Source organism: Staurois parvus, unplaced genomic scaffold (genome assembly GCF_062004578.1).
Source record: "Staurois parvus isolate SC_StPar_1 unplaced genomic scaffold, SC_StPar_1.0 ptg000390l, whole genome shotgun sequence".
Lineage (NCBI taxonomy): Eukaryota > Metazoa > Chordata > Amphibia > Anura > Ranidae > Staurois > Staurois parvus.
In genome coordinates, this window is record NW_028318186.1 from 9,767,217 (window position 1) to 9,793,421 (window position 26,205).

The window sequence follows — 26,205 nt, forward strand, 5'->3', positions numbered from 1 at the left end:
TTTGACAGCTATTAGGTCACCCCCTCCTGAGGATTGCACTGCAGGGCCAAGTTCAGGCTCAAGGCAATAAACATATTTATGATGGGAGGGAGGTGTGATTTTTCCAGAGAAGGAGGAAATCTGTCTGTCATAGGAAACCAGATCCCGTTCATTGTTAAAGGGAAAGGACAGCTTATACCACCCAGTATTCAAGCCATAAAAATACCACAGCTACCACTTTATCAAGTGTGCTAACCATCATCTCCCACCCCTGTACAGCTCCTACGGACCACAGCCACTTTCCACATCTTTTGCTATGGCCCTGTTTATTCGGCAATAACTTGCAATTACTTTAAATAATATATTTTAGGTTTTTTTGGTGATATTTTCATGCAAAAATGTTTTTTTTTAATGCACACTATATACAAAAAACCATAAAAGTAAAAAGGTAAAGCTTGTCTTATATAGTACTGCCAAAGACTCAGCAGGGTAGGTTTACTAAAACTGAAGCACTCAGAATCTGGTGCAGTTGTGCATGGGAGCCAATCAGCTTCTAACTTCAGCTTGTTCAATGAAGCTTTGGCAATGAAACCTGGAAGCCGATTGGTTTCTGTGCAGAAGTGAGCCTGATTTTGCACTCTCCAGCTTTAGTAAATAAACCCCATTGCCTGTTGATGGGAGTTTCTAGGTGCTAGTTTGCATAAGAAGAACGTACAATTTATAAAATGGTTTAAAAGTTTATTAAGTCTAATAAAACTGTTCCAGTAGTACTTAAAGTGGAACTTATTATTTCAGGTACTTATATAGCACTGTCAATTTATGCAGCGCTTTACATATATATTGTACATGCACATCAGTCCCTAACTGTCAAGGGGTGTACAGTCTAACTTCACCCAAAAGTGGAAGTTCTGCTTGTCTGCACCCCCCCTCTTCCCCAACGCCACATATGGCACTTTATGGGGGGGGGGGTGAAAGTTCAGCCCCCTCCTTCCCCCACAGCCTTCTGGGACCTGTTTGTGCATGCGCAATAGAAAACTGGCTGTGAAGCCGCAAGGCTTCACTGCCAGCTTCCCTTTCTTAAGATGCCAGTCCCTACACCCAAAGCCAATTGAGCCAAGAGCTCCGCTTTGAAACATGTAATGTTTGCAAGACTCCTTAACTCCTTCATGATGGAGGGTAGAACAGATTTTACTGTCTGATTTGACCATGACCCATGACCCTAACCCTGACCCTAACTCTAATCCTGGCACTGACCTATATCAAACCCCAGTCAAGCTATTTTAGCTTTATTTTTTTATTATATCCTGTATGTATACAATGTATTATGTATCCTGTATTTATACAATGTATTATGTAATGTATCCTGTATGTATACAATGTATTATGTATCCTGTATTTATACAATGCATTATATATAATGTATCCTGTATGTATACAATGTATTTTGTAATGTATCCTGTATGTATACAATGTATTTTGTAATGTATCCTGTATGTATACAATGCATTATATAGAATGTATCCTGTATGTATACAATGTATTTTGTGATGTATCCTGTATGTATACAATGCATTATATATAATGTATCCTGTATGTATACAATGTATTTTGTAATGTATCCTGTATGTATACAATGCATTATATATAATGTATACAATGTATTATGTAATGTATCCTGCATGTGTACAATGCATTATTTATCATGTATCCTGTATGTATACAATGCATTATATACAATGTATCCTGTATGTTTACAATGTATTATGTAATGTATCCTGCATGTGTACAATGTATATTTTTCTCTGTTCAAGAGGAAAAAACAAGATCGTGATGGGCTGTAAGGTGAATGATCAGAGTGATAGCCAATCACAGGCCGGAAACTGGACCGGGCCAGTTCTTGATTGTTAGCACTAGACCCAGGGCTCTTGGTGACAGCTCAGTCTTTGTGCTGGGAGCGCTCCGAGCAGCGCATTCTCAGCAAAAACACAACAGTGCATATATGTGGCACCATAGCAGAAAACACACTTCAGTGAGGTTGGATATAGAGGTTAAGGTTTGGACAGTATTCACTATGAAAAATAAACAAATCTAACTAACACTACATACATTCCCTCACAAATTGCCTTGGCTAACCTCAACCTTCAGCCACTTATTTAAAACCAGCCTTGTCCAACCCACAGCCCATGGGCTGCATGCGGGCCAAGAAGGCTATGAATGTGGCCCAACACAAAATCATAAACTTACCTAAAAATGTTGGGGCTCTCAGCTCCTTGGGGAAAAATCCTTCCTTCCAAACCACTGTCCCTCTTTGATATCACAGGCTCAGTGCGTTGGACTTAGAGATATCGTGCCACAAACTAAAGAAACGGGAAAGGCATTAACCCCTAACCCTCCTGTCCGGGACAGCACTTATCTAATTAATTTTGCCCTGCTTGCATGCCTTGTTGCTAGGACATTGCTAAGACACTCCCAATCATTACTGCTCACCACTGCCACCACTGTGAGCTCTCAAACCCCTGCAAATGTGTGGTCCACTATCTCCTCCATCACAGCATCGCTGAGCCCAGAGCTACCATGACGGGGGAGAGAAAGTGCATGAGGGGGTTTGAATAGGATGGGAGTGTCTTAGCAATGTTCTAGCAACAGGGCAGGATGGGCTGATGCCGTCTCTAAGAGTTTTTTGTTCGGACCCTAGGATGTATGTATATGGCGTACACTTGGAGCAAGGACAATATTTAACATTGGTCGAAGCTGCACCGTTTTTATCTACAGGCCCACCTTACCTTAATTTTTTTGGTAAAAGTGAACTAAAATTTTAACTTTAATGGATCTTTTAAATGCTTCTAAAGGATAAAGTTTTTATACCTTCATGCATTCTACGAAGGTAAAAAAATTTCCTTTTGCAGTGTTCCCCCAGGCCCCCAAGAATACTTACCTGATCCAAATATTGATCTAGCAATGTGTATGAGAGCAGAGGCTCTCTCGGGTCTCTTCTTTCTCATTGGCTTTGACACAGCAGTGGGAGCTGTTAGCTCCGCTGCTGTTAATCACTGCCAGTGACGAGTGAGCAGGGTCAGGGCTGAGCCATGTTTTGTGTGTCTTATGAAAACACAGAGCCAGCTCAGCAGTGAGCATGTATGAGGTCCCCCATAGAAAGCCGCTTGCTATGGGGCGCTCAGCAAGGGGGAGGGGCCAGGAGTGCCAGTGGAGGACCCAAGAAGAAGACAATCAGGACTGCTTTGTGCAACACCATTGCACAGAGCAGGTAAGTATGACATGTTTGTTACTTTAATAAATAGAAATTAACCTTTAGAATCACTTTAAATAATGATTCAAGTGTCTTGCATGACGATTAAATGGTGGGGTCCTGGTCGATATAATGTGTTTTCATGGTTTACAAAACCAACTTCACCGGGATCTGTAAAGGATAGTATTGTAGCTGGGTGGAACAGTCTACCTAGTGTAAAAGGCCATCCACCAAAACATACCACAGACAAGAGGTTGCATTTTTCATATTTTTGGTTATGCAAAAGAGGAGGGCACAAGTGATGGAACCAGACTTTTTTGCTGATCATTCACCAAAGAGAGGATCAGCTGTGTTTTTACCGCAAGGCAAACAAGGCGTTTGTCTAGGGCAGCAATTTTCAGGGGGGGGCAGCGTCGCCCCCTGGAAGAAGGGACTTTCGAGGAGGCTGCATGCTGCTGGTGGGTGTAAACCTCCCGCACAAGGAAGGAAGAAACTGGGCTTGGCTCTGGGATTGGCCGGCTGCTTTCCGGAGAGCTTGAGGTTAGTATTTGGAGGCGGCTGAAGGGGGTTTGTTGGTGGAGAGTGGCAGCGGTGGGGCCCAGGTGGTGGTGGGAGGCACCCAATTAGTGCTTGGTGGCGCGGGGGCTGGGAGGGGGTTTGTTGGCAGAGAGTGGCAGCGCTGGGGCCCAGGTGGTGGTGTGAGGCACCCAATTAGTGCTTGGTGGCGGCTGGGGCTGGGAGGGGGTTGTTGGTGGAGAATGGCGGCGGTGGGGGGCACCCATTTAGTGCTTGGCAGTGGCGGAGGCTGGGAGGGGGTTCGTTGGTGAAGAGTGGCAGCGGTGGGGCCAAGGTGGTGGTGTTGTGAGACATCCAATTAGTGCTTGGTGGTGGCTGGGGCTGGGAGGGGGTTTGTTGGTGGAGCGTGGTGGCGGTGGGGCCCAGGTGGTGGTGGGGTGCGCCCAATTTTATTTTAGGGCAGCACAAGAACTAAATACATCACTGGAGAGGATAGTGCACATTTGTCTGATCCACAAAATACTAAATTGTCACCCAAATTGGTCCAAATCAAGCTTCATATCTGCACAATTTCACACATTTTCTGCTCAGAAGTAACTACTTACCAAGTTCTTGGAGGTCAACTTGTACCGAAACAATCTTCTTCTCATAACTGGACTTGGCCGAGCTGAAGTCATCGTAAAGGGAATTGACTTTCCGAAAAACTGCAGGGAGATCATGGAAATTTCAATTTAAAGGAATTATGTGAAAACGAGGTTCTTATAAGACTGTAATTCTTTGCTTTAGGACAGGGTAATTACTTTAAACAGATAATTTTACACCCCAGTGAGTATCAGAAAAAAAGTGAACAGGAAGTATAAAAGAGTCCTGGCAGACATGGAAATGTATATTAATTGCTTTTTTTCCATGCTGAATTTTGCTGTAGTGCAGATGAGGGTGCAAAGGGATAAACTCAGAATGAACAGGGTGCTCACACCTTGGTTACCAACTAATCTTGTTGAAGGATAACTGTAATTTTTCAGTTTTCATTTAGGATGCCCCCCTTCCCAGCAACCCCCAAGGTTGCATACTCACCTGTCCATGCTTCTGTGAGATTCCGCCCTGCGGCCCACAAAGAGCTGCACAGCCGCCACTGCAAACTCTCCTGCCAGTCCTTCACTAGTTCTTCATTACATGCACCAATAATCTCATTTATTGTTATGGGGAGGCTGTCTGCTGTCATAATGCAAAATATATGGCCTGGGAATGAATGGAATATTCTTCACATATGTGCAAAAGAATGAGGGACTGGTCAAAGAGTTTTCAGGCTCCTAATGGGCCCCACACTGTAGATCTTTCGAAAGCGTGGACAAGTAAGTATAACATTTTGGGAGATGATGGAGAGGGGTCATTGTAAAGCCCAGCTCTAAGCAAGTTTTTTGGGGTTTTTTGGTAATTAAGCCCCAAGAGATGTTAAAATAAAAAAATGTATCTAGCTCCAACACTCACCTTCTCTCCAGTGCTGTCCCCTGCAGTAACTCCTTTCCACCAATAGATGCCCTCAGTCATTTGGATTGTTGACATGAGCAGAACAAAAAAAATGTGTTTTGTTTCTATTTTTTATTTATATTATTTTGTTTTGTTAAATTCAATAAATTTGTTTTTGGAATTTGTTTATTTTACTCTATTCTTATATTTTCTATTCTGTTCTTTTTTACTCTATTCTATTCTTTTATTTTCTATTCTAAAAATAGTAAAAATATGCACTCACCAGATGCGTATCTTTAGGTATGCATGTAATCAGTATAACCAGAGGTCCCCCTCTCGGGGTGGGATGGATGAGTTGGGCCGTCTTAATGGACTCTCCTCCCTCTGGATGGTAGGTAGCTATAGGAACGTTTCCCTAGGTATGTGCAGATGGAAATCCAGGCAGAGGCCTCCTTAATGGATGGGCGGACACTTGTCAGCTGGATTGGTGCCACAAGTGATTCAACTCCTGTATCATCAAATGCTGGGCTCTGGAAGTGAACGTTAGCTCACCGGGGAGCCAACCAAAAAATGGCCCATAGTGTAGTACGTATTTGAAAAATTCAATTTAGTAAAAAAATATACCATTAAGATAGCCCAACTTCCATTCCACCCCAAGAGGGGGACCTCTGGTTATACTGATTACATGCGTACCTAAAGATACGCATCTGGTGAGTGCGTATTTATACTATTTACAGACACACCACTGGAATGTGAAGTCACCATCCACTCCTTTATCAAGCACCTTATAACGAACTGTCACCTATTTTATACATAATTTTATTATTATATTCATCTTACTATACTTTTAGCTCTGCACTTTTATATACTTGGATTTTATTTGGGTACCTTTTATGTGCAATAGCTGCTATATAACAGAGCGCTCGCTGACTTTATATTTATTGGACACCCAACATATGATTGAGTGCATACTGTGAGTACAGGGAGACATTACTGGCAGGTTGCACTCACAATCAATGATGCAGAGGGCTCTCTGCATCACAGAGAACTGCCTCTCTGAATCACAGAGAACTGCCTCTCTGCCTCACAGAGAACTGCCTCTCTGCCTCACAGAGAACTGCCTCATAGAGAACTGCCTCTCTGCCTCATAGAGAACTGCCTCTCTGCCTCATAGAGAACTGCCTCATAGAGAACTGCCTCTCTGCCTCATAGAGAACTGCCTCTCTGCCTCACAGAGAACTCCCTCTCTGCCTCACAGAGAACTGCCTCTCTGCCTCACAGAGAACTGCCTCATAGAGAACTGCCTCTCTGCCTCACAGAGAACTGCCTCATAGAGAACTGCCTCTCTGCCTCACAGAGAACTGCCTCATAGAGAACTGCCTCTTTGCCTCATAGAGAACTGCCTCTCAGCCTCATAGAGAACTGCCTCTCTGCCTCACAGAGAACTGCCTCATAGAGAACTGCCTCTCTGCCTCACAGAGAACTGCCTCTCTGCCTCACAGAGAACTGCCTCATAGAGAACTGCCTCTCTGCCTCACAGAGAACTGCCTCATAGAGAACTGCCTCTTTGCCTCATAGAGAACTGCCTCTCAGCCTCATAGAGAACTGCCTCTCTGCCTCACAGAGAACTGCCTCATAGAGAACTGCCTCTCTGCCTCACAGAGAACTGCCTCTCTGCCTCACAGAGAACTGCCTCTCTGCCTCACAGAGAACTGCCTCTCTGCCTCACAGAGAACTGCCTCTCTGCCTCACAGAGAACTGCCTCTCTGCATCATAGAGAACTGCCTCTCTGAATCATAGAGAACTGCCTCTCTGCCTCACAGAGAACTGCCTCTCGCACCCTCTTTTTGACTTCTCTCCATAGCATATAATGCTTGTCTTCTGTTTACCAATCTGCATCGATCAGCAATAAAGATAGAAAAACACACTGACAGAAAAGTTTTAAAAAATGTACAACTACAAACAATTGCTCTAGCTTTCTGTGTGGAAGCAGTGGGCTCTCTGTAGAAGTCCAACATGCCCCCTGCTGAGCCAGAGCTAGAGCTCTCCAATCAGCAAAGCTCATGCTCCCTGCTGATTGGACAGCTCTAGCACTGGTTTAGCAGGAGGTGTTGGGACCTCTGCAGAGAGACCACTGCTTCAACACAGAGATCAAAAAGTCCATCTCTGCAGCCCGCAGGCAACATACTTTTCTAATCAGGATGTGGCAAATGTTAACCCTTTTGTTTTGATGTACTTGGAATACATTTAGCTGATTAAAAAAGGCATAAAATGTGTGTTATTAAGATGAAAAAAGGTTGCAGGAGTAAAGTTAGGAAGAGTCAGACATCCTGTATTGGTCCCCAGTGCACAGCGGATGACCCTTCCTCCCACATTCCTCCAGTAACCGGCACACATGTGACCGTGTCCTAATGGTTTATATAAGCGTTCATCGCCAGATCACTTTCATTACATGCGTTGTTTTGAATAGCTGGGAAGAAAACACGGATTACTTGAAGGTCATATAGTCAGACTGTTTACTTCTCCGATGAAATATTGTGTTTTTCTTCAGTAAATCAGACACAGATGAAGCAACTTCCCCTGAAGTCACTTTTGGTCAAGTCCATTATCACAGAAAAAGAGATTTCATTATTTTTAAAGAACACCCCCATCTAGAAGAAATGTCTCTGTTTTCTGTGCTGTGGGACATTTGTTGATCTCCTGCTGTTTGCTGTGCAGAAACGTTCCCATGGCATGGCTGCACAAAGCCAAACGAGGGTTTCTGCTAGGCTACTGTTGTCACCAGCAGAGGTGAGCCAAATTGAGAATGTTCAGTTGAACAAAAATTCGGTGGAAGCTGGAACATTTCAGAAAATTTAAAACTTTTAAAAAACCTTTTTTTAACATGCTGCTGACCATATAACATGTCTATTTACTGGCAAGAAAGGTGGATTTTAATACATGGCAGTATGAGGTTTGTGTTCTGAAAGCAGAGGTCTGTATGAGGTTTGTGTTCTGAAAGCAGAAGTGCGTGCTCCCAGCAGAGGTGTATTTACAAGGCAAATAAGGCATTTGCCTAGGGTGACATTTTTCAGGGGGGCAGCACTGCCCCTCGGAAGAAGGGACGGAAGAAGGGACACACATGGCATGGGACCTGGTGGGTTCCAAGAGAGGCTGCGGGTTTCATGACGGTGTATGCACAGCCCGACTCTCGTTACCAGGGATGTCCAGAGCTGTGAAGATCAGTGTCTTTCTCTCTCTCACTGTGGGCGATGGTGTATGGGGGGGGGGGGCAGTGGTAGTGGAAGGCTTTCTTGAGGGGGGCGCTGATTTTTGTGTTGCCTAGGGCAGCAGAAAACCTAAATGCACCACTGGCTCCGAGTACAATGACCAAGCTGTCACCGACAGTGAAGGCTTCTGATTGGGACCAGTAGAGCAAAATTCTAATCATGTGACCAATGTGAGAGCCAATCACAGCAGACACATGATACAGAAGCCACGCTGATCATGTGACCAATGTAAGAGCCAATCACAGCATGCACATGATACAGAAGCCACGCTGATCATGTGACCAATGTAAGAGCCAATCACAGCAGGCACATGATACAGAAGCCACCCTGCCCCCTGGACTTTAAAGCCCACCTAAATGGAGTTAAAGCTGAACTTTAGGTATTCAACCAGTGTACAAAGTGTTGCATTACCACAAGTGCATGCCATCTCTTGGACTTATCTCTTTAAAGTGGTAGTAAACTCTCTATTCAAACTTGTGCCTACAGGTAAACTTACAGTAAGGTAGGTACAATGAAAATCTATTAAATGTCCACGGTTTAGGAGATATTCACATTGTCAATAGCTAGTGACGTCTCTGGCACATTCGCAGTGATGCTCTGCATTCAGGGCACACAGAAAATGTTGTGGAATTCACAGCGGAGTGCCATAATCATGACTGTCATGCGCATGCACTGAAGTGGCGTCATTGTGGCCCGGCCATTCCAATGGGCGGAGCATATGAGCCTGGAAGGAAGATCGGGTGAAGATGGAAGTGTTGACAGCAGTGACAGCATGCCACTGGAGGGCTTTATTTGAAAGGTAAGTCTGCTATAATGTGCTAGTATGCGGTGCATACTAGCACATTATAGCATTAACCTGCTGGGAGCCTGGATATTTTTTTAAACCTTTACTGGGAACATAGCTATTGCTGTATTTCCAGCGCTCTAATGTTGGATCTTCTGGTCTCGGCTACTGCAGATGCAGAGTCACATGCTGCTGCTGTGCCCATTCCACCCTTCCTCCTGCCCAATCACAGGGTACTTTGTATTATGTGAACTCATTCACAAAATACAAAGCCTTCTGTGAATGGACAGCCGAGGGGAGGAGCAGGCACAACAGCTACTGTATGAGAACATAGTGTCTCTCCTGTCAGAGTCCCAGGTACACTATATTGCCAAACGTATTGGGACACCCCTCTAAATCATTGGATTCAGGTGTTCCAATCACCAGCATGGCCACAGGTGTATAAAATCAAGCCCCTAAAGAGCAGCTCCCTGCAAAGCAATCAGATAATAATTACTTGTACAACTGCACGTACTGCTAAACTCTGCTCGGCTCAAGTGAGAAGCTTGTTAAAAAATCTCCATCTGACACTTCTGGGTGTGTCGGATGCTGACATCTCCTGCGGAGCTCTGTGGTTTCATCCATCTGCCCATGTATCACTACAGGATACAGTAGTGACATAGAGGCCAGTGGAAGGAACCACACATTGCAGCGGAGGACCAAACGAGCATCAGGGTCTTGCTGACGTCAGATGCTGCTGACGAAACGCGTTGGGTGAGACTTCCAGGACATGTCATGCCCTGTTTTTAGAGTGCAGGTGGAAAGCAAACTGCCATATTTAGTTTCTGTTATAATGCCTGATCATTGTAACCTGATGTAAGTGCAAGTTTACTCTTTTTTTTCTATTAAAGTGAACCTACTACACTATGAGGGGATCATCAATTTTTCTCCTCATGTGACCGAGATATATGTAAAGTTTTTTAAAGGTGCAGGAGCGCTAATGAACATATGGTGGTGTCCATTTGTTCACATGTACAGGATTCCATGTCGAATAAAGCGGAGGGCTGAATTCTATGGTTTATGATTTCCTTGCAAAAGGGGTCATAAGTTTCTGGCGAGTGTTCTGTGCACTTATCTGGTGAAGAAGAAGAGCACGACCTTTATGGCGTCACTTTCCTTTCATCACTTTTTGGACTTTTCTTCCACTGAGAACCTTATTTGGATGGTTTCTGGACTTTTATGCATATATTTATATATTTAGTATGGCTTTGAGGATAGTATTTTTGTAGGTTTATATGTTTGATTAAAATATACCCACTGCCTGTCTCTCCAATGGACAACAAACAGAACAAGAAGGGAGAGGAGAAAATGCCTACTTGCGGTCATGGGGTGGAGGGGGCAGTAAACTTAGGTAGTGCAATTTCTCCTTACTTCCTGTCCAAGTGACAGAACAGGAAACAAAGAGAAAGCTCTTCAACAGAAACACAGACAGACATTTAAAAAGAACTTGTACAGGCAGTCCCCGAGTTCTGTAGGTTTGTTCTTAAAGTGGAGCTCCAGTCAAAATCTAAAAAAATAAAAGTCAGCAGCTACAAAAACTGTAACTGCTGACTTTTAAAAAAAACAGCAACTCACCTGTTCCATGATCCAGCCGTGTCCTCACCGCAGCAGGGGTCACCAACCGTCCTCTCTCCCTCTGCCGCCATTTTAACTGTGGGCACCTGGCTGTGACAGCTTGCGGCTTCACAGCTGGGTGCCCACTGCACGTGTGTGAGTAGCGCTGCACCTTGTGAATGGTCCCGTAGTCTTCTGGGACCTGTCACTTATCCTAGAAGACTACGGGGGCGGAGGACAACATCCGCTTCCGATCGCCTAGGCAATTGCAGCGGAAGTGGGAGCAGGTACCTTTCAGAATCGGGTACCCACTCCCCAAAGGTGCCAATCCTTGATGGGGAGTGGGGGGTGAGGCCTTGAAGTGGAACTTCCTCTTTTGGGTGGCGCTCTTCTTTAAGTTGAATTATATGTCATGTAAATTGGAACAAGTACATTTTTAAGTGTATCTCCTGCCCAAAAAATATTTGTAAGTTTTGGATAGCGTAGGGAAGGGTTAACTGGCCACGCAGTGATGTGGAATTGGTGACAGGTACACTCTAGGTGGCAGCATGCGGTGAACAACAAGATGGCCACCTGGCAGTTTCCAGGTTCAGCATGTTGTCACGCTGCCTCCGTTCTTAAATATGAGTCGGATGTAAGTCGGATGTTTGTAACTGGGGGACTGCCTGTAACCACTCCATCCAAAACTGAAACAACAAAAGGTTTGGATTAACATATAATTTAGGCCTCATTAACACAAGTCTGTCAATGCGTACTCTCATCGTGCATTACCGTGGTACACCACGTATTTATTAGGAGCTATGGGGCTATGTAGGAGCTAGCCCCAGACACCACGTATGCCAATAGAGAATATATGTAAAATGCAATGACACTACTTGATAAAATGGAATTGAATAGTATTGTAATTAGAAAGAAAGGATCAGCAGGTCTACATTTCAGCTCTGAAGAAGGGAGTTCGTCTCCTGAAACGCGTTAGTCTATCCCTATAAGGGTTCAGTATTCCATTGGACTGACATTATGGACTACCTGCTCTGTTTTTATTCTCTTTTGGTTTGTGAGTATAAATCTATAAATTTAATAAATACGTGGTGTACCACAGCAGGGGCGGACTGACAACTCATGGGGCCCCCGGGCAATAGGGGATCATGGGGCCCCTGTGTCCTTGCCCAAACTCAAAAAAAGCCTATGAAAAAGGTACCAGGGGAATCTCATGGGGCCGCTACTGACCCGGGGCCCTCGGGCAGTGCCCGAGTTTCCAAATGGTCAGTCCGCCCCTGTACCACGGTAATACACGATGGGAGTGCGCCCTTGTTTGCTTTTGTTCACCAGTACCAAGATTTACCGATCTTTGAAGAGCTGCACCTCAACGTTTGACATTCAGAATTCCTTCTAGTCTGCATGAAGATTTGAGCGCTGGTTTCGTTTGTACTTCTGCTTATGCATACACCCATGTGACGGGTTGTTTTTGACCACATGGGATGCATGGGTGTTCCGTCATAGGTAGAGAGCAGTACACCTAACAACCAATCAAAACGCTATATGTTGGTTTGACTTTAGTGAAAGGAATTTTCATTGGCTGCTGTTGGTAGCTGAATTGACTTCTTGAACTGTTAGTTTACTAGGCGTACGGGTGAAGTGGAGAAGCTCACATACCAAGCATTTAATTATATTCAGATGAAATGAGACATCGCTGAAAAATAGTAAAGTTATGTGATGAAGATGATGTAATGTGCAACATCCTGCCTTTCTGAGGACAGATGTTTTCTTTTATAGCAATATAATAGAGATATCAGCATTCTTAAATTTTAGTGTGTAAGACTGTGGTGTGACATTAGAATGTAAGCTCTTCTGGTGCAGACACTGATGTAGCTGGCTCAGTGTTCAGCATTGCAGAATATGTCAGAGCTACTGTAAATGTATAATAATAATAGTATGTGACTGTGGGAGGACATTAGAGTGTGAGCTTCTCTGGTGCAGACAGTGATGGGAATGGCTCTGTGGTCTTTGTACAGCACCATGGAAAATATCAGAGCTTTATAAATGTATAATTATGATAATGTGTGACTGTAGTAGGTCATTAGAGTGTATGCTTATCTGGTACAGAGACTGATGTCACTGGCTCTGTTTTCTCTTCACAGCACTGAAGGTGTCCAGAGCTATGTAATGTATAATTATATTAGTGTGTGAGTGCATTGGGGACATTAGAGTGTAAGCTCCTTGGCGTAGACACTGATGGGACTTGCTCAGTGTTCACTGCGGAATATGTCAGAACTATATAAATGTATAACAACAATAGTGTGCGACTATGGTGGGGGCACAATGGTCTCAGTACAGCACCATGGAATGTGTAAGAGTTACATAAAAGTATCATTTTAATAGTCTTGACTGTGGTGGGACACTCGACTGTATGCTCCTCAATTGACGAATTAAGTGGATGGTTTGCTCTACTCTGACAAACCTCAGCACTTTAGAGCTACACTATATTGCCAAAAGTTTTGGGACACTCCTTTAAATCATGGGATTCAGGAGTTCCAATCACCTTCATGGCCACAGGTGTATAAAATCAAGCACCAAGGCATGCAGACTGCTTCTACAAACATTTGTGAAATAATGGGTCGCTCTCAGGAGCTCAGTGAATTCAAGCGTGGTATCGTGATAGGTTGCCACCTGTGCAATAAGTCCATCCGTGACATTTCCTTGCTACTAAATATTCCACGGTCAACTGTTAGTGGTATTATAACAAAGTGGAAGCAACTGGGAACAACAGCAACTCAGCCACAAAGTGGTAGACCACGTAAAATGACAGAGCGGGGTCAGCGCATGCTGAAGCACACAGTGCTACGAAGTCGCCAACTGACTGCAGAAACAATAGCTAAAGACCTCCAAACGTTGTGTGGCCTTCAGATTAGCACATCACCTAGTGCAATGAAATCATTGGATTCAGTGGTGTAAAGCACGCTGCTACTGGAGTCTAGAGTAATGGAGACGTATTCTCTGGAGTGACGAATCACGCTTCTCTGTCTGGTAATCTGATGGACGTGTCTGGGTTCGGCAGTTGCGAGGAGAACGGTACTTGCCTGACTACACAGTGTCAAGTGTAAAATCTGGTGGAGGGGGGATTATGGTATGGGGTTGTTTTTCAGGGGTTGGCTTGGCCCCTTAGTTCCGGTAAAGAGAACTCTTAAGGCATCAGCATACGAAAACATTTTGGACAATTTTATGTTCCCAACTTTGTGGGAACAGTTTGGGGATGGCCCCTTCCTGTTCCAACATGACTGCACACCAGTGCACAAAACAAGGTCCATAAAGACATGGATGACCAAGTTTGGGGTGGAGGAACTTAAGTGGCCTGACCTCAACCCGACAGAACACCTATGGGATGAATTAAAGTGGAGACTGCTAGCCAGGCCTTCTCATCTGACATCAGTGCCTGACCTCACAAATGTGTTTCTGGAAGATGGTCAAACCTTCCCATAGACACACTCCTAAACGTTGTGGACAGCCTTCCCAAAAGAGTTGAAGCTGTTATAGCTGCAACGGGTGGGCCAACTCAATATTCAACCCTACAGACTAAGACTGGGATGCCATTAAAGTTCATGTGTGCGTAAAGGCATGCGTCCCAATACTTTTGGCAATATAGTGTATATCTGTATGAGAAGGGAATAGACAAAAAGACACTTCGTCTACTGAGTTTCAGGTGGTGATTTGACTTTGCCTTACCTAAGGATGCCAGCACAACCACAGCAATGATGAGAATGACCACGAAACAATACAGGACTTTCACTGAGATCTGCAGGGACAGGTTCCTCTGACATCTTGCACAGCTGGTCCGGGTCCTGCCTTAGAATCAAAAGTCACAATGGTAATTCATTATTTTTCATTCCTGGTTGTCTTAAAATTACTCCAGCAAAGGCCTAACTCAGCAAAATTTTACTCCTTGCACACTCAGTTAAAGTACACTATATGGGGCAAAGTTTGTGGACACATTTGACAATTATACTTACTTACGGTATATGGCCAAGATTTGTGGACACCCCTCCTGTTCAGGTGTTTTCAGTGAAGGGTACTATAATTACTTCTCCATAAAAAGACATTTTAGACAATTGTACTTCCAACTTTGCTTGGGCGCTTTTCTGTTCTAGCCTGACTGTGCCCCTGTGCAAAAACCATGTCCATAAACACATAGTTTTAGGAGTTTGATGTGGAGGAACTCAAGTGGCTTGCACAAGGCCATGATCTCAACCCTACTCAATACCTTCAGGATGAATTGAAACACTGATTGCAAGCCAGGTCTTCTCATCTAACACCAATATTTGACCTCAAGGGTTTTTTGGCTGAACGGACACAATTTCACACAGACAGACTCAAAAATCGTGTGTAAAGCCTTCTCAGAGGAATGCAGGCTGTTATGGCTCAGAGGAATGAAATGTGCAACAAGCTATCTTAGGTGTGATGGTCAGGCGTCCACAAATATTTTAGATGTTTACATATAATTCATAAAATAAAGGCCATGGTGCAGAGCCTGTGGTGTCCCATGTAGCTCTCTGCTCATGCTGGAGAGCGAACTGAGTACTTGTAAGAGAGTCAGATTACATGGCTTTGACAGGTCATCTCCCAACTTTTTTTTTTCTTCATTTTATTTAAAGAAGTATTCAATGGACTTTTTTCCCCCATGCAGTGGGACTGTGCCCACACTGCATGAGTTAACTGCTTGTTTTTGTCTAGGGGTGAGGAGGGAAGAGATATACTTACCTAATCTGCAGATTTTCCTAGTGCAAGACCGGTCCCTGCCACTCTTGCCTCCCCCTGTGGTCTAGCAGTCTTGTGCAGTGGACTGTTCTTGACATCATTATGCCCATAGGCTGGCTCTGGATGTGAGGACAGCAGGAACAGTCCACCACTGGATGTGGGGGAGCACCGTTTTCTGGAGTATCAAAGGATCAGTTGAGTATAACTTTTCTGTGTGCCCATGGACAAAACGAGCAGTTAACCCATGCAGAGCCCGCACCGGCCTGCTGCATGGGAGAAAAAAAAAATTCTTGGAGCTGCTTTAAGCAATCAGGTGACCCTTCTACGATATACAGTATGAGTAAGTTCTATATGGCAATGTACAGGATGTTCTTTTGATGGCTAAAGATGACATTTTGAACCCCTCTTCTAAGGGGCCCTTGATCTATAAGGAAAGAGAGCCCTGACTACTGGAATCATGGCACATGGTAGTTGGTGGCTTACGACTTTTCTCTCTTTTTATGGAAACATATTGTCATTAATTAGACAATGACCAGAATTGACCAAGTCCTGTCTCGGAGATAGAAAAGTTGTGGCACCATCAAGTGTGTGAGATGTGGGACGTGGACCTCTTGCAGAATGGCCAGCCATCAATGATGGTTCTACCTGCCCTACTTGTTTTGAGATTGTCACAGATTTATTGGTGATTTTCAACTCGCCAGCTAAATGGTCCCAGATTTTCTTTATGTGAAGTTCTGATTCTATCATTTTGATTGCTTGGGGCAATCAAAGGGTTAACTGTGTGCTGTTTTACTATGGGGGTTGTGTGTGTGTTTCACTGTAAGCAGACTGCTTTGTATGGCTCTGCTATGCCTACTCAATGCCTGCTTTAATGCTCTGATCTCTGCACTAGCGTGCCACAAGGGCGTTCATTGCATACCTTGTAGAAAACAAAAGGGGGGTTATTTCTTGCCATGGCCCCAAAGCAAGTATTCAATCCACAAAAATGCTGTGTGTAGTCATCCCACATAAGGAATCAAACCTGTGTGCATTTTAAGGAGATCAACAGGTATTTTTCTGTATTTGCATGGTCTTTAACTACTTGCCCTCCAGAGGATTTACCCTCCTTTCTGACCAGGCCATTTTTTTGTGTTAAGGCGCTGCGTTATGTCAACTGACAATTGAGCGGTCATGCTACGCTGCACCCAAATGAAATTTACATCCTTTTCTTCCCCATGAATTGTGATTTCTTTTGGTGTGATTTCTTTTGGTGGTATTTGATTGCTTCTGAATTTTTTTTTTTGCGCTATTAAACATGTCCAGTAAAAAAAAAAAAGAAAAATGAAATTTTGTCAAATTTAGGCCAAAATGTATTCTGCTACATGTCTTTGCTAAAAAAAATCCCAATACGTGTAAATTATTTCATTTCAGTGAAAGTTATAGCATTTACAAATGGTGGATTTTTTTAAAAATATATTTTTACTAGTAATGGCGGCGATCAGCGACATATAGCGAGACTGCGGCAGGTATTCTGACACTGGGGGGAACTGACTTGGTGTCACTGACATCCCCAGTGACACCTATACAGTGATCAGTGCTAAAAAGAAGCACTGACACTGTACTAATGGCACTGGGCAGGAAGGGGTTAACATGAGGGGCCATCAAAGGGTTAACTTTGTGCTGTTTTACTATGGGGCAGTGTGTGTTTCACTGTAAACACACTGCTTTGTATGGCTCTGCTATGCAGAGCCATGCAAAGCAGTGTGCAGGAGCTGACGGGAGAGATATTTGTCCGTGTGCTTCACTGTAAGCACACTGCTTTACATGGCTGTGCTGTGCACAGCCATCCAAAGCAGTGTGCACGTGACATCAGGGAGGAGAACTGTTTTATTTACAAACAGTTCTCCTCCCCGTCGGAGATCCTTGGAAATCACCGGCTGGGTCCCAGTAATTGACAGCCGCGAATGGCAGCGCGGGTAGCACACGCCCCCCCCCCCTCCTGGAAATGCAAAATCTTTTATACGTACATGATTTTGCGCACCTGTGCTGCCCTGTGGTCGGGAAGCGGTTAAAGGGATAAAACATGGGAAAATGTGCTTTCAAATGTTTTGGGGTTTTTTTTTTGCCTGGATATATACTTTAAGTATTCTGTCTGGGCCAGTTCACACTGACTTGCGCTAGCATGTATGGAAAACGGATGTACATTTCCATCCATTTTAACTGCACACTGACTTCCATTACCAAACATTTTGACGTCAGTTGACATGTGTCTTAATGTGCATCACAGGATATCATGTGCATTGCGTTGACATTTGCTTACATTCGTTGCGCTAAAATGCATACATTGAAAATGATTGTTTTTCAAATATCCTTCCGTTGATCTGTGTTTTACAGCTGTGCCAAAAAGCAGATCAACACACTGGTGAGAATTGGCCCTGAATCCAATAAAGCTGTAAGAATGTCCTATTGATGCCAATTTTCTTGTGTAATATTTGGGTAGTGCTCAAATTCTCCGACAATTGTCTTACGTTGATTTAAGCCTGTGATTCTCAGCAGTCATGGATTACTATTGGTGTTATTATTTTAGAGTGGCACAGGTCACGGTAATTCTACTGCTTACCTGCACACTTAGGGACCTCTCCACCCCATCCCCACCATACACAAAGAACAGGAGATATCGGTAAGGATGGGGAAAATATTCTTACCATTTTGCCTGAATGTAGAGCTGGTCATGTCGTCATCGTCTTGTATCAGCTGCTCGTCTGAAAGACAAAATAGGTCTGTCTTGTTTTATAGCATGTACGTAGTTCTGTAGAGATCTCCGATATACAATCCATCACCAAGAACCATTTTATGTGGGGACTGGTTTTAGAATGTAACGTGGTTATAAACCCTTATACCTAGTGAAGCGACTGGCCTCTGGTGATACACAGATGAAAAAAATCCTCCTTAATGATTTGAACCAATTTATCTGCAGTCTTCTCTTCTCTAAATCTGTTCAAAGTCCAGAATATATAAAGCTTGTCTGAACTTTCAGAAAACAGGAGGCAGAGGGCTGATGTTACACACTGCAGAGCTCAGTGAGGAGAGCTCTGAGAGCTGATTGGAGGAAAGGGACACACCCGCCTTCACACAGCACACAGGAACAGAGCTGAGGCTATCAATCACAGGTTGTGTGCTGGAGCTCCCTTCCCTGTCACCATTTTTCTCTTGGTGTCAGGAAAACTTGTCAGAAGTGACTCATGTTGATAGCAGAATTATTAAGCAGCAGACAAAAATGACACTTAGTGCTCTTAAGTGAGACAAGTACACACTATAGATGGATATCTTTTGTTCATATTTAATTTCTGAGGTTTGCAACCACATTAAATATTAGTTCAAGAGGTGTCTCTTACCGGTAGATAAGAAAATATTTATTCCATTTTCAGGATTTTTGCTAGAGTGAGAATCCGAACACAAACCAAAGCATTCAGCTTATATATTACTGCAGTGTCCAACTATCAATTGAAAAATTATTTTTGCTTGACATATGAATGCCATGTGTCAGAAATCATGTAGGCTACAATTCTGAAAATGCTCATTGCCTGGCTGTTTGTGGTTTTAGTCCTGAGTAATGAGGACTGAGCAGGCAGCAAAGCAAACTCCATACTTGTTCCAAGTCAAATCCTCAAAGTTATGAAGCAATTTGATAAGCAGAACAGGCAAAGAGGTCAGGACTGGCAGCCTATACTGTATATTAACCGAAGTACAGACCCTCTTTGCACGGAATGCTTAGACCCTCTGTCTTGCATTTTTGCACATTATTGTGGAGAACTGCACTGATTTCCTATATGGTCACCAGGAGAGAAACTGGAAGATATGTTTCTGATAAAAAGACAGATATAGGCCTCTCGAGGACTTCTGTAGGCCAAGTGGTAACACCCGTGTAGTAGCCCCTGATTCTTTTGCCTTAGTAAATTTTAAAGATTAGGTTGCACAGTGAGTATAACAAGCATGCTTTACTGCATATACAGACTGATTTTACTGTTGTAGGTTAAGTAACACTTTAATTTTGGCTGCAACCTTAAAAATTCAGCACAAAAAAGACGAGGACATGGAAAATTAGCCAGGGTTGACTACAAGTAGGGAAAACTACTAATTATTTGTACACAAAATCCATCCTCCTTTCTTTCCTCGAGAAGAGTTCAATTACTCTGTTGTACAGGTTATCTGTGCGTTTTAGTTCCAACAATAAGTTCTTTTCTATCACCAAGAAGGCTAATGCTGAAAGTTGAGACTGTCCAGTCATATTTCTGGCATACGTTATTGTACTCCTGCTAGATGACCCTGGTGTCACCAGCTCAAAATATGATTGGTTGAAGCAGTGGTCTCCAAACTGTGGCCCGAGGGGCCAGATGTGGCCCTTTGCTTGCCTTTATCCAGCCCTTGGGGCACTATTCCTCCTACTGACACCAACAATGTGCCAGTATTCCTCCCACTGACACTAACCATGGAACACCATTCCTCTCAATGACACCAGTGAGGGGCACTATTCTTCCCAAGGACAACAACAATGGCATTGTTTACTCCCACTGCCACCAGGACATTTTCTACTGCCACTGTCCCCCCCCCCCACCCCCAAATTCAGAAGGAGAGTAAACTGGCCCTTTATTTAGAGAGTTTAGAGACCCCTGGGTTAAAGCAACAGTTTCATTGCCATGTACTGTAAGCTACAGGAACCAGCACTGTTGATTCTGAAGGCCTCAAGGCAGATTTCTTTGACCCTGGCAACACATGATGGATATCATGGCTGAAATATGATTGGATAAAAGCTCTAACATAACCATGCACTACTGGATGCAATGCAACCAAGAGAAAAGCTATGAAATGAAGAGTATAGACTATAGGAATAATTGAATGTGTTTAGGCCAGCAGAGAAGGCTTTGATGGTCCCAATGGCCCACTACTGGTATATGCTGTACATAGTTACATTAGTCCAAGCTGAACCAAAAATATACCATGCCTGGAATTCTTCTTTAAGCTTGAAGTTGAGATTCAAGAGAGTACCATAGAGTGGAACTCTTGCCCAGTTTTATATTCCCTGTGTCTCAATTGTGGAGATATCCCTTGGATTTATGCCCTGGTGGCCACACAGTAAGTGAGTAGAACCCAGGGGTGGACTGACAACTCATGGGGACCCCAGGCAATAGGGGATCATGAGGCCCCTGTGTCCTTGCCAAAACTCAAAAAAACCTATGAAAAAGGTACCAGGGGCATCTCACGGGGCCCCCTACTGACCCCGGGCCCTCGGGCAATGCCCGAGTTTCCAAATGGTCAGTCCGCCCCTGGTAGAACCTCATCAATGGAACACAACCAGCAATACAGAGTTCCCAAGCCCTCACCATCCTGAAAAAAGTGTGCTGTCATTGCTATCCAGATTCTCAATGAACAGATTTCCCTTCACTTCTTGTGCTGTGGACCACATCGGAAGTGAGGAGAAATCTCCCCAACACCATGGACCAGACAGGAAGTGAAGAGAAATCTCCCCAACATGGACACAGAAACCAATCAAAACCTGACAGAGTTTCTATTCCTTCCCTGCTAAAACTAAAAAAAAATCTAAAACTATAAAAAGCACCTCCAAAAAAAGCTGCTAACAGTGGAAAACACTTTAAGAGCCATGATGTTTTTCTTTGCGGTTCCAAGTCTTTTGCAGACTTCTGAAATCTTATGAAGAAGTTCTGTATGTGAGAATTGAAGGCCGATATCCAAGTCAATATTATTTTTCACTTGTCGACATCATTTCACTGGCACAAGGCTTGAAGCATAAATTTAGACTTGCCGCCAGGAAAAACAATATGACATCATTGGAGCGCTGTGTATTTTCCGAATGTGACACTAGGGAAAGTAACTCCGACAATAATTTGATAATCCAATGGTTTTATTCTATATGAGAAGAATGGATACTACAGTGGGAGGTAAAAATCTTCGAATTCATAAGACTCTTTCCCCAAGTGTTATTAGTATGGTGGTTTTGAATTGATTCTTTCCATTTCCTATGGGTAGGACATATTTATATTCATTTAAATATGAAATATTATATTGGAATATGATGTCTTCTATCCAGCCAGCAGGTGGAAATTTAGGCGTTTTTTTTCATCAAAATTAATGGGAACGCAACAGCAACCTGAGCAATTTAGAAGAGGGGCAAATGCAAGTCAGATGGAGGTCAATTACAGATTAAATGCTTTTGTCAATGAACTCAGAAGGACCATAGAATCATCTTAAACTGATCATAAGGCTAGGTTCACAACTGTGCAGGCTGTTGCCACTGCGGGACCTGCACCTTTTCCTAGAGCCGCAACCACCTGCACAGTGAAACGCAAGAGATGCAGGTGGGTGCCATTAATCATAATGGCTGCGATTCCAAAAATAGTGCAGGGACTTTTTCCTTGCATTTTACGAGGCACGACAGCTCATTCAAATGAATGGGCTGCTGTGCCAATACAAACCGCCACCCGCACAGCTGCATAGGTGGAAACCAAGCCTAAATGCAGACAGAATGTACCTAAAAGCAAATTGAGTTTGCCCATAGACACAATTCACAGGTTTTATACTTTTTCCTTACCTCCTGTTGTAAGAAAAAAAAAATAGAAAAAAAACCTGTTGTTTGCAGAGCTCAGTAGCTCAACGTGAACTTAATAAACACAAGAGTTTTAATTAGAGAGCAGAAGTCTGAAAGGAGACAACTTTTGCTGTGCGTTCTATTTAAGAATATTATAATGCTATGAGAATCCTTTACCATCTATTCATTTTTTATTTGTCAAAGGCAATAAAAAACGAAGATTCTAAATAAACAGTAAAAAAAAAATAAAAATAAAAAATTTTATATATATATTAAAAAAAAATCTAAATATAAAAATGTTTAAAAAATGAGTGTATATATATATATATATATATATATATATACACACATTTTTTAAAAATTTTTATATTTAGATTTTTTTTTTTTTTTATAAATAACCACAAACTCTAGAACAGGTCACACAACCACAATGTGAACCTTAACCACTCCCTATTCTCGCATTAAGAACTAAAGCTCTTGTGAATTGGGAACAAGGCTAGGCCTCAGCATCCTTTCTCCCTCCCTGCTATCCCCTTTTCTCCTGCTGTATCCTCTTTCTCTATTTCTTGCATTTTACCCAGCATTTGGGTCTAGGAGACAGTAAAAGCACTTTTATTTAGCCATTCTTCTGCTACCGGTAGACAGCCCTCCTCAATTCTCCTGCGGTGGACTGTCCCTCAGCGTCATCACATCCAGTGCAGAGCTTTAGACCCTGCATTGGTCTTAATGAAGCCAGGACCTTACACCTCTAGAGCATGGGGAGAAGACGCTACGGGTAGTGGTCTAGCCGTGCAGTAGAGCGGTGAATTGGGTATGTTTTTCTATATTCCCTAGACCTAAAGGAGGAGTTAACCCTTACAGTGCAAGTGCAGACCCACTGTAAGAAGGAATTTTCAAGTTTCCCAGAGCTGAGGTTTAATATTACACACATCACTTTCTTGGGTTCTGATGTCACTATTTCCTGCTGTGTAGACCCAGCCTATCCATAAATAGGCTCCTAATTTCTTTGAATATTACATAATTTGAGGATAGTTGCCAGCACTATGACAGATCCCCATGCTACTTTCCCCAGACTTGCCAATGAGAACCTCCAGGTGTCTGGTAATGTCAGACTAATGCCGATTCCAGTTCCCATCACTGTGACTTCCAGATAACAGCATTGAGGGAATTTTGTTTTCTGACTCCTTTCATGTTTCTTATTAAGTGCTTCTTCAAAAGTCTCTGCAAGCAACACCATGTCAGAGCAACTTGTGGAAAAGATTATTTCTTTGGATGTCTTCCTTGACTCACGGGAAGATTTAAAGCTGAAATAATATCTAAAGCCAATTTTTCTTTAAATTTGGACAGAGTAGGGAAGGGTTCAATCGACAGTCCATATCTCATCAGGGAGATTTACCTTTGCTATCTGTAGCAACAGGAAGTGAGAAGATATCTTTCTAATGTGAGGACAGGACAGTTGTCTCAGGAATATGTGTCTCCACTGGAAGGTTTCCCCTCTATTCTTTTTGTAGTAGCAACTCAAAATTTTGGATTCACCCTCATTCCCTGTGAGAGTGGTGATCAGTGCAGTTAAAGAATGGATCTCCCTAATGGGGACACAGACAGCAATAAAAACCTGGCAGTGGTTCTGGCCCTCACCACTCTATCCAAATCTAAAGAAAATGCCCCTTAATTATACATTAACATTGAATATTAATTACTAGCAGTATGCATAGATAAAACTTTTTTTTTAATGCATTTTTTTTTTTTAGTCAGTTGACCTGGGAAGGCAACTTTTGAGAATACTGCACATAACTAATGTAATTCAGATGGAAACAGATTAAGCCTTTGCATGACCATATCCAACCTGAATCCTATATCTCAATAACAACAAAACCACCCAATTGAATCAAACTGAATGAAAGCATAGAAAGCCGTACACTGATATTCAGCCTAGTTAGAATCTGCTTCTGCTTGTCTACAACAGAAGCCACGGTCCTCTAACGCATTTCATCTGCCCCTGCACTAAGCCCAGTGGCGAGTGAAATGCATTGGCAGCGCAGCTTATAGAGGAGACAAGCTGAAACTGTTTTCCTATAGATTGTAACTCAGCTGAATATTGGTGAGAGGCTTTCCATGCTTTTCTTCTATTTGTTTCAGCGGGCTGGGAAAGCTTTTGCAGGCAAACCTACACCCGACAATATCGGGAGCCTGGGGTCAGAGCTTCTGTTTTGGTTTGGCATTACACCTAACTGATGTTTAACCCCACTTAAACATGAAGATGGGTTAAAGGTCCTTTAAGAAACTATAGCACTGCAAAAGGATAGCAAGGAAACCAGAGGCTATACTGTGAGGATCCCACGATCGCTGCCACCAATATGTGCGGAACGCGGCATCAGACCCCTGACCTTCTCACCAAACTCGTGACCGAAGGACTGGCCAATCTAATACCGCGATGTCACGTGTGTAACAATGCCATGCCCAGCTGCACTCTGCACAACGATTTTCCAGCTAATTGGACCACAATCTATGTACAGGCAGCCTGGGAGTGATTGTTACTGGGTCAGGTTAATTACGCAATTAACCCTTCACACTGCCACCACCTCCTTTTTGTACGGAGAAAGAGGAAACTCGGCGATATCAGCTATAACACTATAATGGTTGAGATAATCGTCTGTATAACACGGTCACCGCAGGCCGGTTATACAGAGGGTTAAACAAACACAGTAGCGCTCTTTTAGAGGCAGGAATTCGTAAATTGCAATAAAGAGCTATAGAAACAGTTCAACACTTTCAGAAGGAAAGATTTATTACTAAAAGGGCAAAGGGGTGCAATAAAAATATTTACAGAAAAAAGATGTAACCAATATATACAGTCATGGCCGAAATTGTTGGCACCCTTGATATTTTTCCTGAAAATCAAGTATTTCACACAAAAAAGGTATTGCATTAACACATGTTTTGCTATACACATGTTTATTCCCTTTGTATGTATTGGAACAAATATAAAACAGAGGCAGAAAAGCAAATATGACATAATGTCACACAAAACCCCAAAAATGGGCTGGACAAAAGTATTGGCACCCTTAACTTAATATTTGGTTGCACACCCTTTGGAAAACATAACTGAAATCAGTCGCTTCCTATAACCATCAATAAGCTTCTGACACCTCTCACCCGGAATTTTGGACCACTCTTCCTTTGCAAACAGCTCCAGGTCTCTCTTATTGGAAGGACACCTTTTCCCAACAGCAATTTTAAGATCTCTCCACAGGTGTTCAATGGGATTTAGATCTGGGCTCATTGCTGGCCACTTCAGAACTCTCCAGCGCTTCTTTGCCATCCATTTCTGAGTGCTTTTTGACGTATGTTTGGGGTCATTGTCCTGCTGGAAGACCCAGGATCTTGGACGCAAACCCAGCTTTCTGACACTGGGCCCTACAGTGCGACCCAAAATCCTTTGGTAATCCTCAGATTTCATGATGCCTTGCACACAGTCAAGGCACCCAGTGCCAGAGGCAGCAAAACAACCCCAAAACATCATTGAACCTCCACCATATTTTACCGTAGGTACTGTGTTTTGTTCTTTGTAGGCCTCATTCCGTTTTCGGTAAACAGTAGAATGATGTGCTTTACCGAAAAGCTCTATCTTGGTCTCATCTGTCCACAAGACGTTTTCCCAGAAGGCTTTTGGCTTACTCAAGTACATTTTGGCAAACTGTAGTCTTGCTTTTTTATGTCTCTGTGTCAGCAGTGGGGTCCTCCTGGGTCTCCTGCCATAGCGTTTCATTTCATTTAAATGTCGACGGATAGTTCGCGCTGACACTGATGCTCCCTGAGCCTGCAGGACAGCTTGAATGTCTTTGGAACATGTTTGGGGCTGCTTATCCACCATCCGGACTATTCTGCGTTGCAATCTTTCATCAATTTTCCTCATCCGTCCACGACCAGGGAGATTAGCTACAGTGCCATGGGTTGCAAACTTCTTGATAATGTTGCGCACTGTGGACAAAGGCAAATCTAGTTCTCTGGAGATGGA

The 26,205-nt window shown here is 43.2% G+C and overlaps 1 protein-coding gene across 2 annotated transcripts in view; it reads right to left on the reverse strand.

The window, feature by feature from the left end:
- SCARA3 (scavenger receptor class A member 3) overlaps window positions 1-26,205 on the reverse strand; it is an 83,400-nt gene that overhangs the window by 46,656 nt on the left and 10,539 nt on the right. Inside the window, exons 2-4 of one of the 2 annotated variants that reach the window (XM_089686072.1) lie at window positions 18,289-18,345; window positions 14,576-14,695; window positions 4,348-4,446 (exon numbers count right to left, since the gene is read on the reverse strand). In XM_089686072.1, the coding sequence (XP_089542198.1) occupies window positions 4,348-4,446; window positions 14,576-14,695; window positions 18,289-18,345 (276 nt within the window). Of the gene's footprint in view, window positions 1-4,347; window positions 4,447-14,575; window positions 14,696-18,288; window positions 18,364-26,205 lie in introns of both variants that reach the window. The other variant, XM_089686071.1, reaches the window with a different exon arrangement.